The 12211-nt window shown below is 39.8% G+C and overlaps 1 protein-coding gene across 2 annotated transcripts in view; it reads right to left on the reverse strand.

The window, feature by feature from the left end:
* Positions 1-12211, reverse strand: part of FBXL7 (F-box and leucine rich repeat protein 7) — a 163936-nt gene that overhangs the window by 125614 nt on the left and 26111 nt on the right. The window contains exons 1-2 of one of the 2 annotated variants that reach the window (XM_042870065.1): positions 1079-1109; positions 792-881 (exon numbers count right to left, since the gene is read on the reverse strand). Coding sequence is in view for 1 of the 2 variants with exons in the window: in XM_042870063.1 (XP_042725997.1) it covers positions 792-881 (90 nt within the window). In the remaining variant the exon portion in view is untranslated. Of the gene's footprint in view, positions 1-791; positions 882-1078; positions 1110-12211 lie in introns of those variants that run through there. The other variant, XM_042870063.1, reaches the window with a different exon arrangement.

The following is a 12211-nucleotide window of genomic DNA, read 5'->3' on the forward strand; positions in this document are numbered from 1 at the left end:
TGAGTAGAAACTCTAGTTAAGGTCTATAAATGTATCATTTAAAAAAAAAAAAAAAAAAAAAAGGCTTTCAGCTTACATCACTAAACTACATACAGATTTAATGATTTCCTCTCAGCCTCTGAAGACACTCTAGTAAAAACTAGGGCCAACGTACCTCCATTTAGCAAAGCACACCTACTCGCATGTAGTAAGGCAGCAGGAAAGGATCAGCATTTCTCTGTTCAAGAGCCAGTTAGTGCAACGTTATGTTACTATTGACATACCAAACCTTTCCTTCCCCTAGACATCAAAAATCTACTCCCAGGTGGTAGTCTAGTAACTGCAGGTGAGATGCATAAATCTAATTAAATCCTGTCAGCTCTTCATATCTATAGACACACTTCTGAAAACTCTGTAGAAACAACTCACATTTCACAATGTTCTTAATATGAAAATAAGAGGTTGAATTTTAACCTAGAACACATGCCAGAACAAGCTTCCACCAAGTATATTCTTCAGAAATAAGTTCAAAATCAGATCACATCTAATCTTAAGTATAAAAAGTTTTTGCAACATTATTCAAAACTCTCCACTCTTTTATTCTGCAGAGAATCCTTTGTCACAAGCTTAAACCAGAAAACACAGCAGGCAGAAGCAGAAACTCGACACAGGAAGAAAAACTGTTTTTTAATTTCTAGTATGCTAATAGCACTGTACACAGAAGGAACAAGGAGGAGCAGAGGTTCCTTTTCTGAAAATAGCTAGGATTATGCAGGGGGGCCCGACCTGAGTAATGAATACCACCTGCCTACCTTCACTGGTAGCTGCATTCTTCTGGGCTTTGGTGGGCGTGTGATCTGTACTTGAACTCACGTCGGATGAGATGCTTGAGCTGCCTTTGCCTGCAAAAGGAGAAAGAGGTAGAGAGGATGAGAAAGAACAAACGCCAGTATCCACAGCAAAGAAGAAAGGCCCTCCATATCAAAACCTGGAAAAGTTCCAGAAAGCTTTAAACTGATTTTAAAACAGCTGATGTTCATTTTGGACTCATCTAGGTGGAAGCTAACTGCATAGTAGTTCACACCATATGCATCCTTACATGTACTACAGCTGCAAACAGGCTCCAGTGTCACAGGGGTTTCATATTGAGTGAAAAAAATGTGATTAATGTCGTTAAGAGAACTTTCCTAACCAGTTTTCTAATTCAAGTACCTCTAAAACAGGTCAGCAAAAGTGGACACTGACCCTTATCAGCACTGATTAAATTCCAGACGCGTTAACTAAGTTTAGATTTAGGTGCTCACATGACCTATTTAAGTCATTTGATCACCTGAAAATGAAAGCAAGGTCACTGCTGTTTCTTCCTACATCATACCTACTGCTTGAAACAATACAATTTTGAAACCAGTACTTTCATGGTTGCTATTTTTCAACTTCTTTTTTGTTTTTGTTAACTCAGATGGGTGCTGCAGAAGAACAGATGAAGCTGAAATGAGCTTGTCTTTCTGTTCACCTGGAAAGATCTAAGAATTATTCATCTCTCATTCTCTCCATTCATTCTGCTTGATGTCAGTAAGTATGAACAGGGACACACTCTGCTCCTCCAGCAGGAACCAGACCAATCACCCTATCAGCAATATATGAGATACACATAGAGCGGAAAGGTAACAAATGCTGTAACACATTTATCTATTCTTCCAAAGCTGCATTGCTAAAACCCTTAACAATTATGTTAGCTTTTGAACCAAAATTACACTGTATGCAGAAAGCTAGCTGACACCATGTTTCTGTCACTTGAGTAAACCTATAATCACAGGAATGTTAGCAAGAGACTTTTCTGATCTGTTATTTCAATCAAGCATTCCTTGGGGTTCTGGGTTACAGTATGCCTGGTTTTCATAACATTTAGATGTAAGGAGGAGGTCTGCTTTTTAAAGGTGCCACAACAGAACAAGGATTTAAGTTTTAATGCAAAACGACTGGAGAATGTGCAAACGTAGGTTGCTTCACAACCAAGGTACTGCCACTTAATCCGTCAGCCAACCCTAGAGAATTGTTCTCTGCATAAAGTTGCTTAAGTTAACATGTTTGGATTTGAGAGATGATTGTGGAGTGAAAGGATATTAAAAAGGCCAGAAGGAAGTGAAAAAATAAATGGCTAAGGCCAGTAGTCGGGTGGGGTAAAGAGAAAAAAGTGCACCATCAGTGATTCACTGACTGCTTTTTACATTCCTTTAAAGCACACTCAAGAAGCAGTGCCCCTAGAATATCACTTCCATTGCTCACAAGCTGTGGCACAAGTTGAAGTAATGGACTGTGGTCTTTCTAGAAATGACTGCCCCAAAACAGCTCTGGGCTCAGGCAACTACAGTCGCGGTAGAAGAAATCCAAATGAGAAAAGGGAAGGCTAAGTGTGAAATGCTAGTTTCCAGGAAGAGACCAGAGAACTTGGAATGCCCACAGTAGCTGATATTAATGATGAGCTAGTGTCTTTGAGGGTACTGCCACTATCAACAGCAGCTGCAAAGGCAGGAAAACATCTAAGGAGTATCAGCTCCTCTTAACAGACTGATACAAATCAAATTGCCACCATAGGGTGCGAATGCCAGTACATCCAATAGCAACAGATTATTTACAGAGCACACTTCTGTAGTAACTGAAACATTAGATGCAAGTCAAAGTATTTCCCTACCACTTCAATATCAAAATATTTTAACTCCTCGTGAGAAGTCAAAATTGGAAATTAAGAAAAACACTCTTGTTATTGCTTGCATTGGATAACAATTCTTCCTACAAATATACTTTAAGTATTTTATTATCGTCTTAGTATTTTTTGTGTTAGTATTTTATTGTGTTACCATCCTCTTACCACATACAGCCACAAAACAAGCCTTTTCTCTGTCTACATTGAAATGCTCCATTTGGGCAGGGAAGAGAAGCAAGAGATACTTCCTGGTAAATTTTCAGCAAGTGTTTTAAACAGATTAGCAGACACTACATCTATTCTTGTGATGTGAAATTGCCTAGCTTTAGCTGCTATAGCCTCATGTACACGTGCAAGAAATAACCCAGAAGAGCATTCAAGCCTTCTACATACAAGTTTGATACTGAGAAAAAGTACATACTCAGGAAGTTCATAGATGGCACAAAATGAGGACATGTGGTTCTTGCACTACGACATCACTGCCATTCTAAGGAACTTTAACAGGCTGAGAAACATGCTGGCAAGAACCTCAGGAAATTAGTTCAACAAAAGGAAACGCCAAGTCCTGCAAGTGGGGAGGAATAACCCCTGCACCTGGACATGCTGAGAAACCATCTACACAGAAAGAGACCTGGGGGTCCAGGTAGACACCGGGCTGAATACGGGCCAGCAACAAGCCTTTGTGGCAAAGACCAGTGATGTCCTGGCTGCACTAGACAAAGCATTGCCAGCAAACAGAGGGAGGTGAGTCTGCTTGAAGACTTCACTTAATAAAGTCTCCAGCCATTCTGAAATCACAGTAAGTGATTAGGCAGCAAGATGTGTGTTAAGGGTGTTACAACTGTAAATCAAGCAGGCTTGCATCAACACAGCAAGTAGAATCTGCAAGAGCTAGTTAACTGCATATACCAATAATCCTACCCACCCTTTGCATTCTAATCCAGTCTTTTTGAAGACACTTGCCTTCCTGGCAATAAATATCACTCTGCTAAACAGTTCTAAAAAAACCTCAATACCACATGTGCATTTTTATGTAATTTTTTAAAGCATTTTACAGCTTAGTGAATAAGTCATTACCTTAATGGCTACAGGAATTCAACAGTATTTATATCAGAGTGAAACAAACTCCTATCATGCTTGGTGCCACAACTTCACCTTGCAAGCAGTCTATTGAATCTTGTTGCAAATAAGATTATACAAAATTTTAAAAAATAAAAAATAAAAATAAAGGCAGCAGCAGTAAGAAGCTGTATCTCAATACTTTACTGTTCTCTGCTGGTAGTAAGCATTGTCCTACTCTTTCATAATTTTCAATGCTAGTTTAAGAATCACTTTTGTGTTAGAGAATCCCTAACTACTAGTCATCAGCTTGCTGTCAAGAACAACTTGCATTTTGTTAGTATTCTGTATCCATTTCCCTATTGTCTGTTTCAGGATATCTTTTCTATAAGAAAGGATATCCTTCAGAAGGATATTTGACCAAGTGAACAAAATGCTACCAGTAGATACTGTTCACAACAATAAACAGAAGACTGGATACTTAAGAAGTTGTTGAAGGGAGGCTTGCAAAGTGCATGGAGATGAGCAGTAGGAATTGTGAACAGAGGATGTCACCACTCTTTGACTTCTACTCACACAAAAATCCAGTGAATTTGACAATTTGAAAAACAGGTATTACTACCAAATATTGTGCTTTCTGATTCCATGTGTATGCTGCGCTGTAACATTTCAACTGAAATTGTTGTTTAATTCCATGGTGAACCAAACTGACCTTATTGAATTGCCAGATGCCCACCCAATTGCTCCCCCTAGTCGTATCGTTAGCATTCACAAATGTGGTTACACATACTTTACTTAATGGTGCACTGTATTGTGTTTTGTTCTGTGAGCAAAGATATTCAGGTTAGGGATTCTTATTTTTTTTTCCCCCCTTCCTGAGTAGTTTATCACAGAATAGCAGGGATTGGAAGCAACCTCAAGAGACCATTGAGCTCAGCTTCCTTGCTAACGCAGATACTCTACAACAGAATGCACAGCTAGGCATCCAAATGGGTCTTGAATATTTCCACAGCAGACAACTTCATCGCCTTTACAGTTTTCCATAAAAATGATAAAACAGAACTAGTGATGCTTCTATAATACTTGTAAACATAAAAAGTGATGTAGAAAGTTAGTACCACAGGGGTAAGACAAACTAAAAGCCATTGTTTCCCTAATTGCAGCAGTTACCACTTCATAATTAGTTTTTAGATTTTAAAGAAAACCTGAATATATCATAATGTACTTTTAAATAAGTAGGAGTTAAGAAGAAATTCTTTACTATGAGGATGGTGAGGCATCAAAACAGACTGCCCAGAGAAGCTGTGGCTGACCCACTGTAGAAGCGTTCAAGGCCAGGCTGAGTGGGGCTTTGAGAAACCTGGTCTACTGAGACACATTTGTGTCTATGGCAGCATAGTTAGAACTAGATTTTTTTTAAGATCCTTTCCAATCCAAGCCATTCTACAAAAAAGCTCATTGCATGAGCCAGCAATGTGCTCCTGCAGCAAAGATGGCTGGCAGAGCACTGGGCAGAGCACTGCCAGCAAGTGGCGTGCATTCTCAGGTCTCATGTTCACCCCAAACTCATCCGAGACAAGGTTCTTCCGCAGCACTTCTCTCAAGGCATTATCTGCCTGTAATACACCACGTCAATTCTAAGACTGCTAATTTCAACCGTGCCACAGGAAAACTTGACATATTGAGGCATAACACGGCTCTTCAGAGATTAGAGCACCTTTTCAAATCAAAAACTGCCATGAGAAAGTCATAGTAAGTGAATAAAACCTGACAGGGGCTCTAACACAGTGACAACTAGAAGGACCAAACAGAGAGCAATACTGAAAAAATTACAGAAACAAACACTGTATTCAATTCTTTGCTTCCTTTGTGACTCTTTGTAAAAATTAAAGGCCTGACAGATGTTTCCCTAGTGTGGCTTGAGATCGCCTAAAGCTTCCTTCACGCTTTCAACAGTTTTTGATTTTGCAGCCAGAAGAAACCAAACTGCACTCCAGTAGTAGGTAGATAGGGTAGTAGAATGCAATTATCATTTTGTGTAACATAATGCACAGCCAGAATGAAGGTAGCATGGCCTTCACACCTACAAGTAATCACACAGCCACACAGCTGCAATTCAAATCATGCCTCCAAATTGCTTCCGAAGAAGAGCATGGATGTTATTTTGTTTGTTTTAAATCTACCAGTGCCAAAGCCCTACGATTTGTAGAATCCTTTCCTATGCCTGTCTAACCTAGTATCTTATTTCCTACATATTATTTTGATTCTACTGGGGAGAAAAAAACAAAAGCATGTCACATGTGCTTCCCCAGACCATCCAATGAAACATTATTAGAAAATTATGCAAATAAGTGCTTGGCCTTATTTCATATTTCAGTATCACTGCAAAAAAAAAAAATCTTTTTTCCAGCTGCTTGTGAAACTAAATACTATCTTTGTACTTCAGCAGCACATTCATTGGAGCAGTATTCTCCAAACACCTCTGTCTTTTAGGCTGTCAAAGACTTGCATTTTGTTTGTTATTCTTATATTATTCTTATTCTTATTCTTCTGCATTTTATCCAAACGGAAGCATTAATAAACACTAGAAAAAAAAAAACATGAAGAAAGTTAACTCAAACATCAGGTTCTATCAGTCACACACACTGCTGGAAAGTGTTGAGTTCCTCAGAAGTGCATCAGGACAGAAACAATGCAATTTGAACTCGTCTAAAAATTTGTCTGTAGCTGCTGAAGACTGAAACACCTACTTACTAAAAGCACTTACGTAAAGCCTGTCTTAATATGCACGGTGCTTCTGACTGCATTACAGTCATCTTTTTGCACTTTGTTATTTGGCTCATTACTACTGCACTTGCAATTAGCATAAAGAGGCAGAGTGAACTATGAGATACAAGTTACAAGAGACACGAAAATCACTGACCTGTGAGACAGACAAAGGTGTGCCGCCTACAAGGGAGCCTCTTTCATTTTTCCCTAAATAGATTTAGTGGGTTTTCTTTTGCAGCACAGTTGCTCTTGGATTCCTGACATGTGTTTCTGTCTCTTGGTAAGTAATTTGTTGGCTGTTTTGGTGTTGTTGCTTTTGTGCTCTATCTTACATGACCTTCTAACATCACACAACAGTCTGACATCTTTGAAGTCACCTTGGAAAAATAACAATATTGTTCTTGATTCTGTGTTTTATTTTCTGACCCATCTACCTTCAGCAGATAGCAACAGAGTTAGTTTAGGACTCAAATGGACAGCAGAACAAATCCATCATTTGGCTAGCTTCCAGTCAGCAAGGATCTTCCCACACTCCCATGACTTTCAGTAAATTGCTGAGGAGTCTGGCTACAATGCTCAGTAATTTCTTCAACACTCTTGAGATGAATCCCATCAGGCCCTGTGGACTTATGAACACTGAGCTGATACTGCTGTTCCTTTAGAATTTCATGATGAAGGATGCAAAAGTCACTTCTCCAATCGTAGACCTTCAACTATGAAGCATGGGCAGCCCAAGATCAGTTGTTACAGTTGAATAGTAAGGCAAAAAACTATATTAACTGTCTTTGTCTTTTTCTCCTGCTTACTTATAAAGTGACCATTCACTCCAAATAACAACCCAAAGTTTTCCCTTGGTCTCTTCTTGCTGTTGACATACTTGAAAAAGCCATTTTTGTTGTTCGTGGCCAGTGTCAACTCAAGTTGGGTTTTGGCGTTCCTTGTTCTCTCCCAGCAGAGGTGAGCTGCAGCTCTATACTTTCCCTGTGAAACCATATCTTGCTTCCATAGCTCCTGTTTTCTTTTCCTGTCCTAGCTCAAGGCAGAGTTCCTTGTTCAGCCAGGCTGGTCCTCAGCCCAGCTTGTCTGACATGCAGCACAATGCAATTGCCTGCTGCTGTGCGTTTAAAAGGTGGCAACAAGTTCTCACAGACCCCTAAATCCTCTAGACCAAATTCCCAGGAGACGCTGCTAACTAACTCACTGAGAAGCTTCAAGCCTGCTCTCAAAGTCCAGACCCTTGTTTCCCTACACAAACATTTTGAACTAAATTAATTCAAGATTACTGAATCCAAGACAGCCACCTGCTATCACCTTTCCCACAGAGCCTCTGGTCAAAAGACAGATCCAGGATGGCTCTTATTCTAGTTGGCTAACTCAGTATTTGTGATAGGAAATGAACCTCAACATACTTTAGGAGCTTACCAGCCTTGCTGTGACAGCATGATACTCCCAGTTTACATTTGGGAAGTTGAAGTGGCCTGCAAGGATGAAGACAACCGACCTGAGATGTCACCCAGTTACCTAAACAATAGCTCTTCCCTGCTAATGTCCTAGGTGCTAATGTGACGGTGCTCCTGCCCATGGCACTCCCTCTGGGTGGGCTCCACACCACTTCCCACCACTTGGACTGGCCGTGCTCATCAGGCATGCCCAGCTCTTACCAGGCTCTTTCCCCACACCACACCTGCTGGCCAACATCTCCAGTTTGTGCAGACTTCTCTGTTATCAGGCTTCCCCTCCAAGTTAGAGCAGCCTGCATGACAGAAAACAACACTAATTTGTACCCACACTTGTCACCCATTCCAAGTGTTAAGTTTTATTTCTCATACACTGGGAAAAGGCCATAATCAATTTAGTCTAGGAAGCAGATATTATTTAAGTAATGCTGCCTGAGAAGAAGAAACGCAAGTTCCTTGTGGGAACTCAGTGAGAAAACAAGATGAGAAATATGTAGCATCTTCTTTTTATTACTCACTAGGACCACCATTCCTTTATTAAATCCTAAAACATAACCTTTCACTACAATAAATTAGCTGAGGATATTCCAAAAGCCAGTCCCACTCTGCTGCCTTCTGCTCAGCTAGAGAAAAGAGAAAATAAAGCTTGAGCTGGTGGGCCCTGTTTGCACTTTAGCATAGGAAGCATGCCAGTGAGTGAAGGCAATTTGAGAAGATGAGCTCCAGCATAGACTAAGTGGCTGCAGACTGACTGCTGCAATAGAATACACCAGGTGTTTGGTACAGGTCTAAGTTACAGTAGCGTAACATTCAGAAGTCTAAAACTGAAAGCACTGAATATGTGGTTGTCTTCCACAATAATATTATCATCATTTAAAATCTGTATCTAGATTTACCATGAGCTACAACCCACACTTCAATACAAAAGTTAACTTCTCCTATGAATCTTACTGCTCATTTCTCTTAAAGCACAACAGCTTTAATATTCTCAGTGATCATTTTCATCCACTTACAAGAACTGCATCTAACATGCACTGATATAGGTGCCCATAACTGCTAACATGCACAGACATGCTATGTTCTTAGTCGGATGCAGATGTGAATGTTCTGGCATCAAAACCCTACTATTCTGCTTAGAGCTGACATAGGGCATCAAGACAGATCTTTAACCAGCACTTAAAGAAGCAATTTTGCAGACCATTTCCTTGAATACAGTGATCCTCAGTCATCTCACATCTCTCCACACAAAAGGACATCTAGAAACAGAGCTACTTGGTCAGTCCAGCTGCACAACTCTATTTGCTCCTCCATGGAGATGATTCAAAGATTCAAACCAAGCCACAGTCCCAATCCACTGCCCAGGTGTTCCATGCTTTACAACAGCTGACCTCTCCTCCACTGAAATCTTGTAACACACTGCCAGTTGTTAATTTTGCCAAAGCTTTCCTTGACTCTCTAAGCTTTCCATGGTCCCTGTTGCTGGCTTCACTTGCAGGCCCCCTTCTTCAATGCCTCCTTCGCAGATCGCTGCTTGGGAAAGGTCGACAAGGGAAAGCAAACGGTTCGACTTACCAAAACAAGCGTAGCAGCACCACAGAGCATAAAGGCATCTGGTCAGACATCTGACGAGTTTGAAGGCTTTCCACCAAGGTGTGTTCCAGTTTTTACTTAAATCAATAGGCAGTAGGTTTCCAGAACTTATCTCATGATACCATAACTCCCACAGTTTGTGATACTGTCAGCTAAAATCTAGCAACATAGTGGTACCACGTTAAAAATATTCACAAGGTTTTGCTTTGTATTTAACTTTCCTGGTCCAATACTAGATTGGCATAAGATATAGCATATATTGCTAATCTGAAAGAAAAAAAAAAATCATTTCCCTCTCAATCAGAAACCTATAAAATTTCTTCCTATAACTTCGTGGCTGCTAAATCAGATACTGTGGAAGCAAAAAGATCTCAACAGCTGAAGGCAGCTGCTGTGGCAGTGACGGCAGAAGGACTGTTCTGGCATATAGTAACACCAAAATAACCAACTTCACAATAGTCCCCAGATTCCCAGTTCAAATGTTGACAGCTGATTAAGTCAAAATAGAAAGTAAGGAGATGAAGTGAAATACCTTTCATCAAGACAGTACAAAGTATTCTGGCAACAGTGAACAGAAGGCTTTCTCATCACAGTACAACATGAAACTCAAATCCACTTTTTCTTTAAGTGAAGAAGAACAAAAAAATCTGACAGCTAAGGAGAAACAGACAAGGATCCCCTTAGTCCTTTAGATAAGCACAGTCACTTCCAGCTTTTCTTCACTGATGGGCATAGGGAAAGGGAGAGTGGGGAGGAGAAATGGGAGAACTAAGGATGCAAGTAAAGGAAGACTTCAAAACTTAGGAGATTACAAGAACTAAAAAGATAATTTATGAAAAATCTATAGTAATGCAAAGTTGTATTTCAAAAGCATAAGTATGTGATCTGCACTCTTAAGAAATGTCTACATTTTTCCCTATACAAGTCTACAAAAGTTACAAGCCACATTTACATTCAGAAATCAATCCATTAGCATAGCTCAATTAAACACATAAGAGAAATTCCATGTTTACGATGGCAAATCAAATCAAGCTTTAAGACTGTACACTATATATTTGACAACCAACTGAACAGTGCAGAACATAGATAAAAAGGAGAAAGAAAACTAAAGAACCTCTAAGTAAGCATTATCCACAGGGCATCTAGCAATGTTAGCAAACAAGATTAAAAAAAAATATTTGTCTATATATATATATATACACATATATATATATATATACATACACACACACACACACATATATATACATATGTATATATATATGCACACACACTTTCACTTGATGAAGTATCCAACATCAGTTTCAAGTCTATAAAATATGGTTTCCAACTCTCAGTGACACAAAACTGAATCATAACAGATTATTCCATTAGAATGGAAGTAATTGCATTACTTCTGTTGAAAACTTTAGTTTCAATTGCCTAATCATCATCTTCTAGTCTTCACTCTATATAGAACATGACAGCACAATTTGATGCTGCAGTTCCTGCCTGAATACTAAGACTTGGGAACAGAGAATTGCACAAAACAAATCAGAGGAGCAATTCTTCATCAAAATTAAATGGTTTTAGGGCAAATTCAGCAATACCTTTTCCTCCGCAGTATTATCAGTATTTCATCTGTTTTCTACATAAACCTTAAGGATAGTTTATAACCTGCACTATAACCTTCAGCAGGGTGCTGTTATTTATAACCCAGACAGGTCTTCCAGGAGGAAAAGGACACATTAATACAAAAATGAAGGTAGGTAGCATGCAGCCTATTGATTAATAAATAATTCAATTTTGTTCAACAATAACTTTTCCATTCTTACTAGGTAGCAGTATGTGCGCTACTGACATAAGGATTGTTTGGCTATAATTGGAAAATAAGAACATCTCTTCTGAAATACATACATGAAGCTCAGATTAAGCTGAGTAATTCTATAAGAATTTCAGAACAATACTATTTTCAGAAGTATTTTTTATCTAGCATTGCTATGAGAAGACATTCTTCAGTCTTTTCTTTCTGCAAATACAGACATGGAATAATTCTAGGAAGAAAGAAAGCTTAGAAAAAAACACACTCCTTCAGTAGTGTTCGGTATTAGCACCTCATTAGAGAGAAAAAAAGGAAACTATGGTACTTCTGCAGCAGAAGTTAAATGAACAGAAACAACATGACGGCCCCTTACAGCCTGAGCCAAGATAAGCAGCTGGAAGAAGGCTAAGGACAGCAACCACTTAACCTTGGCTTGCTGCAACCCCAGCAGCTCACACCATTCTACCTGAACCAGCCTGAAGTCTTCTGTTTTTGTCTTAAACTTAAGAAGAGATTAAAGTCTCGTGAGAGCTTTGGAAAGGCATAGAATCAATTGGCTCGGGACAATGGAAGCCAAAGGCATTAGCCAAATTTATAGACAGCAGGCTTGCTAGTGACTACTGCACAGGACAGTCCAACCAACCTCCAGATCAGGATGTTCTTGACTGGATGGTTTCTGGAAACCACAGAACACACCAGGATGCAGACACTGCCCTTGTCAGCCCTGCCTGCCCCTGCTCACCCCCAGGACCTTCTCTGCCTGCCTAGGTCCCTCAGGGCAGCCCTAGATGAGGCACAGAACCAGGCTCCAGCTCCTGGCAGCCCCACCTTGCACCATGCTGATTCCTGCTC

The sequence above is a fragment of the Lagopus leucura genome, unplaced genomic scaffold, assembly GCF_019238085.1.
Source record: "Lagopus leucura isolate 7727_CA_CO unplaced genomic scaffold, USGS_WTPT01 Super-Scaffold_100002, whole genome shotgun sequence".
NCBI lineage: Eukaryota > Metazoa > Chordata > Aves > Galliformes > Phasianidae > Lagopus > Lagopus leucura.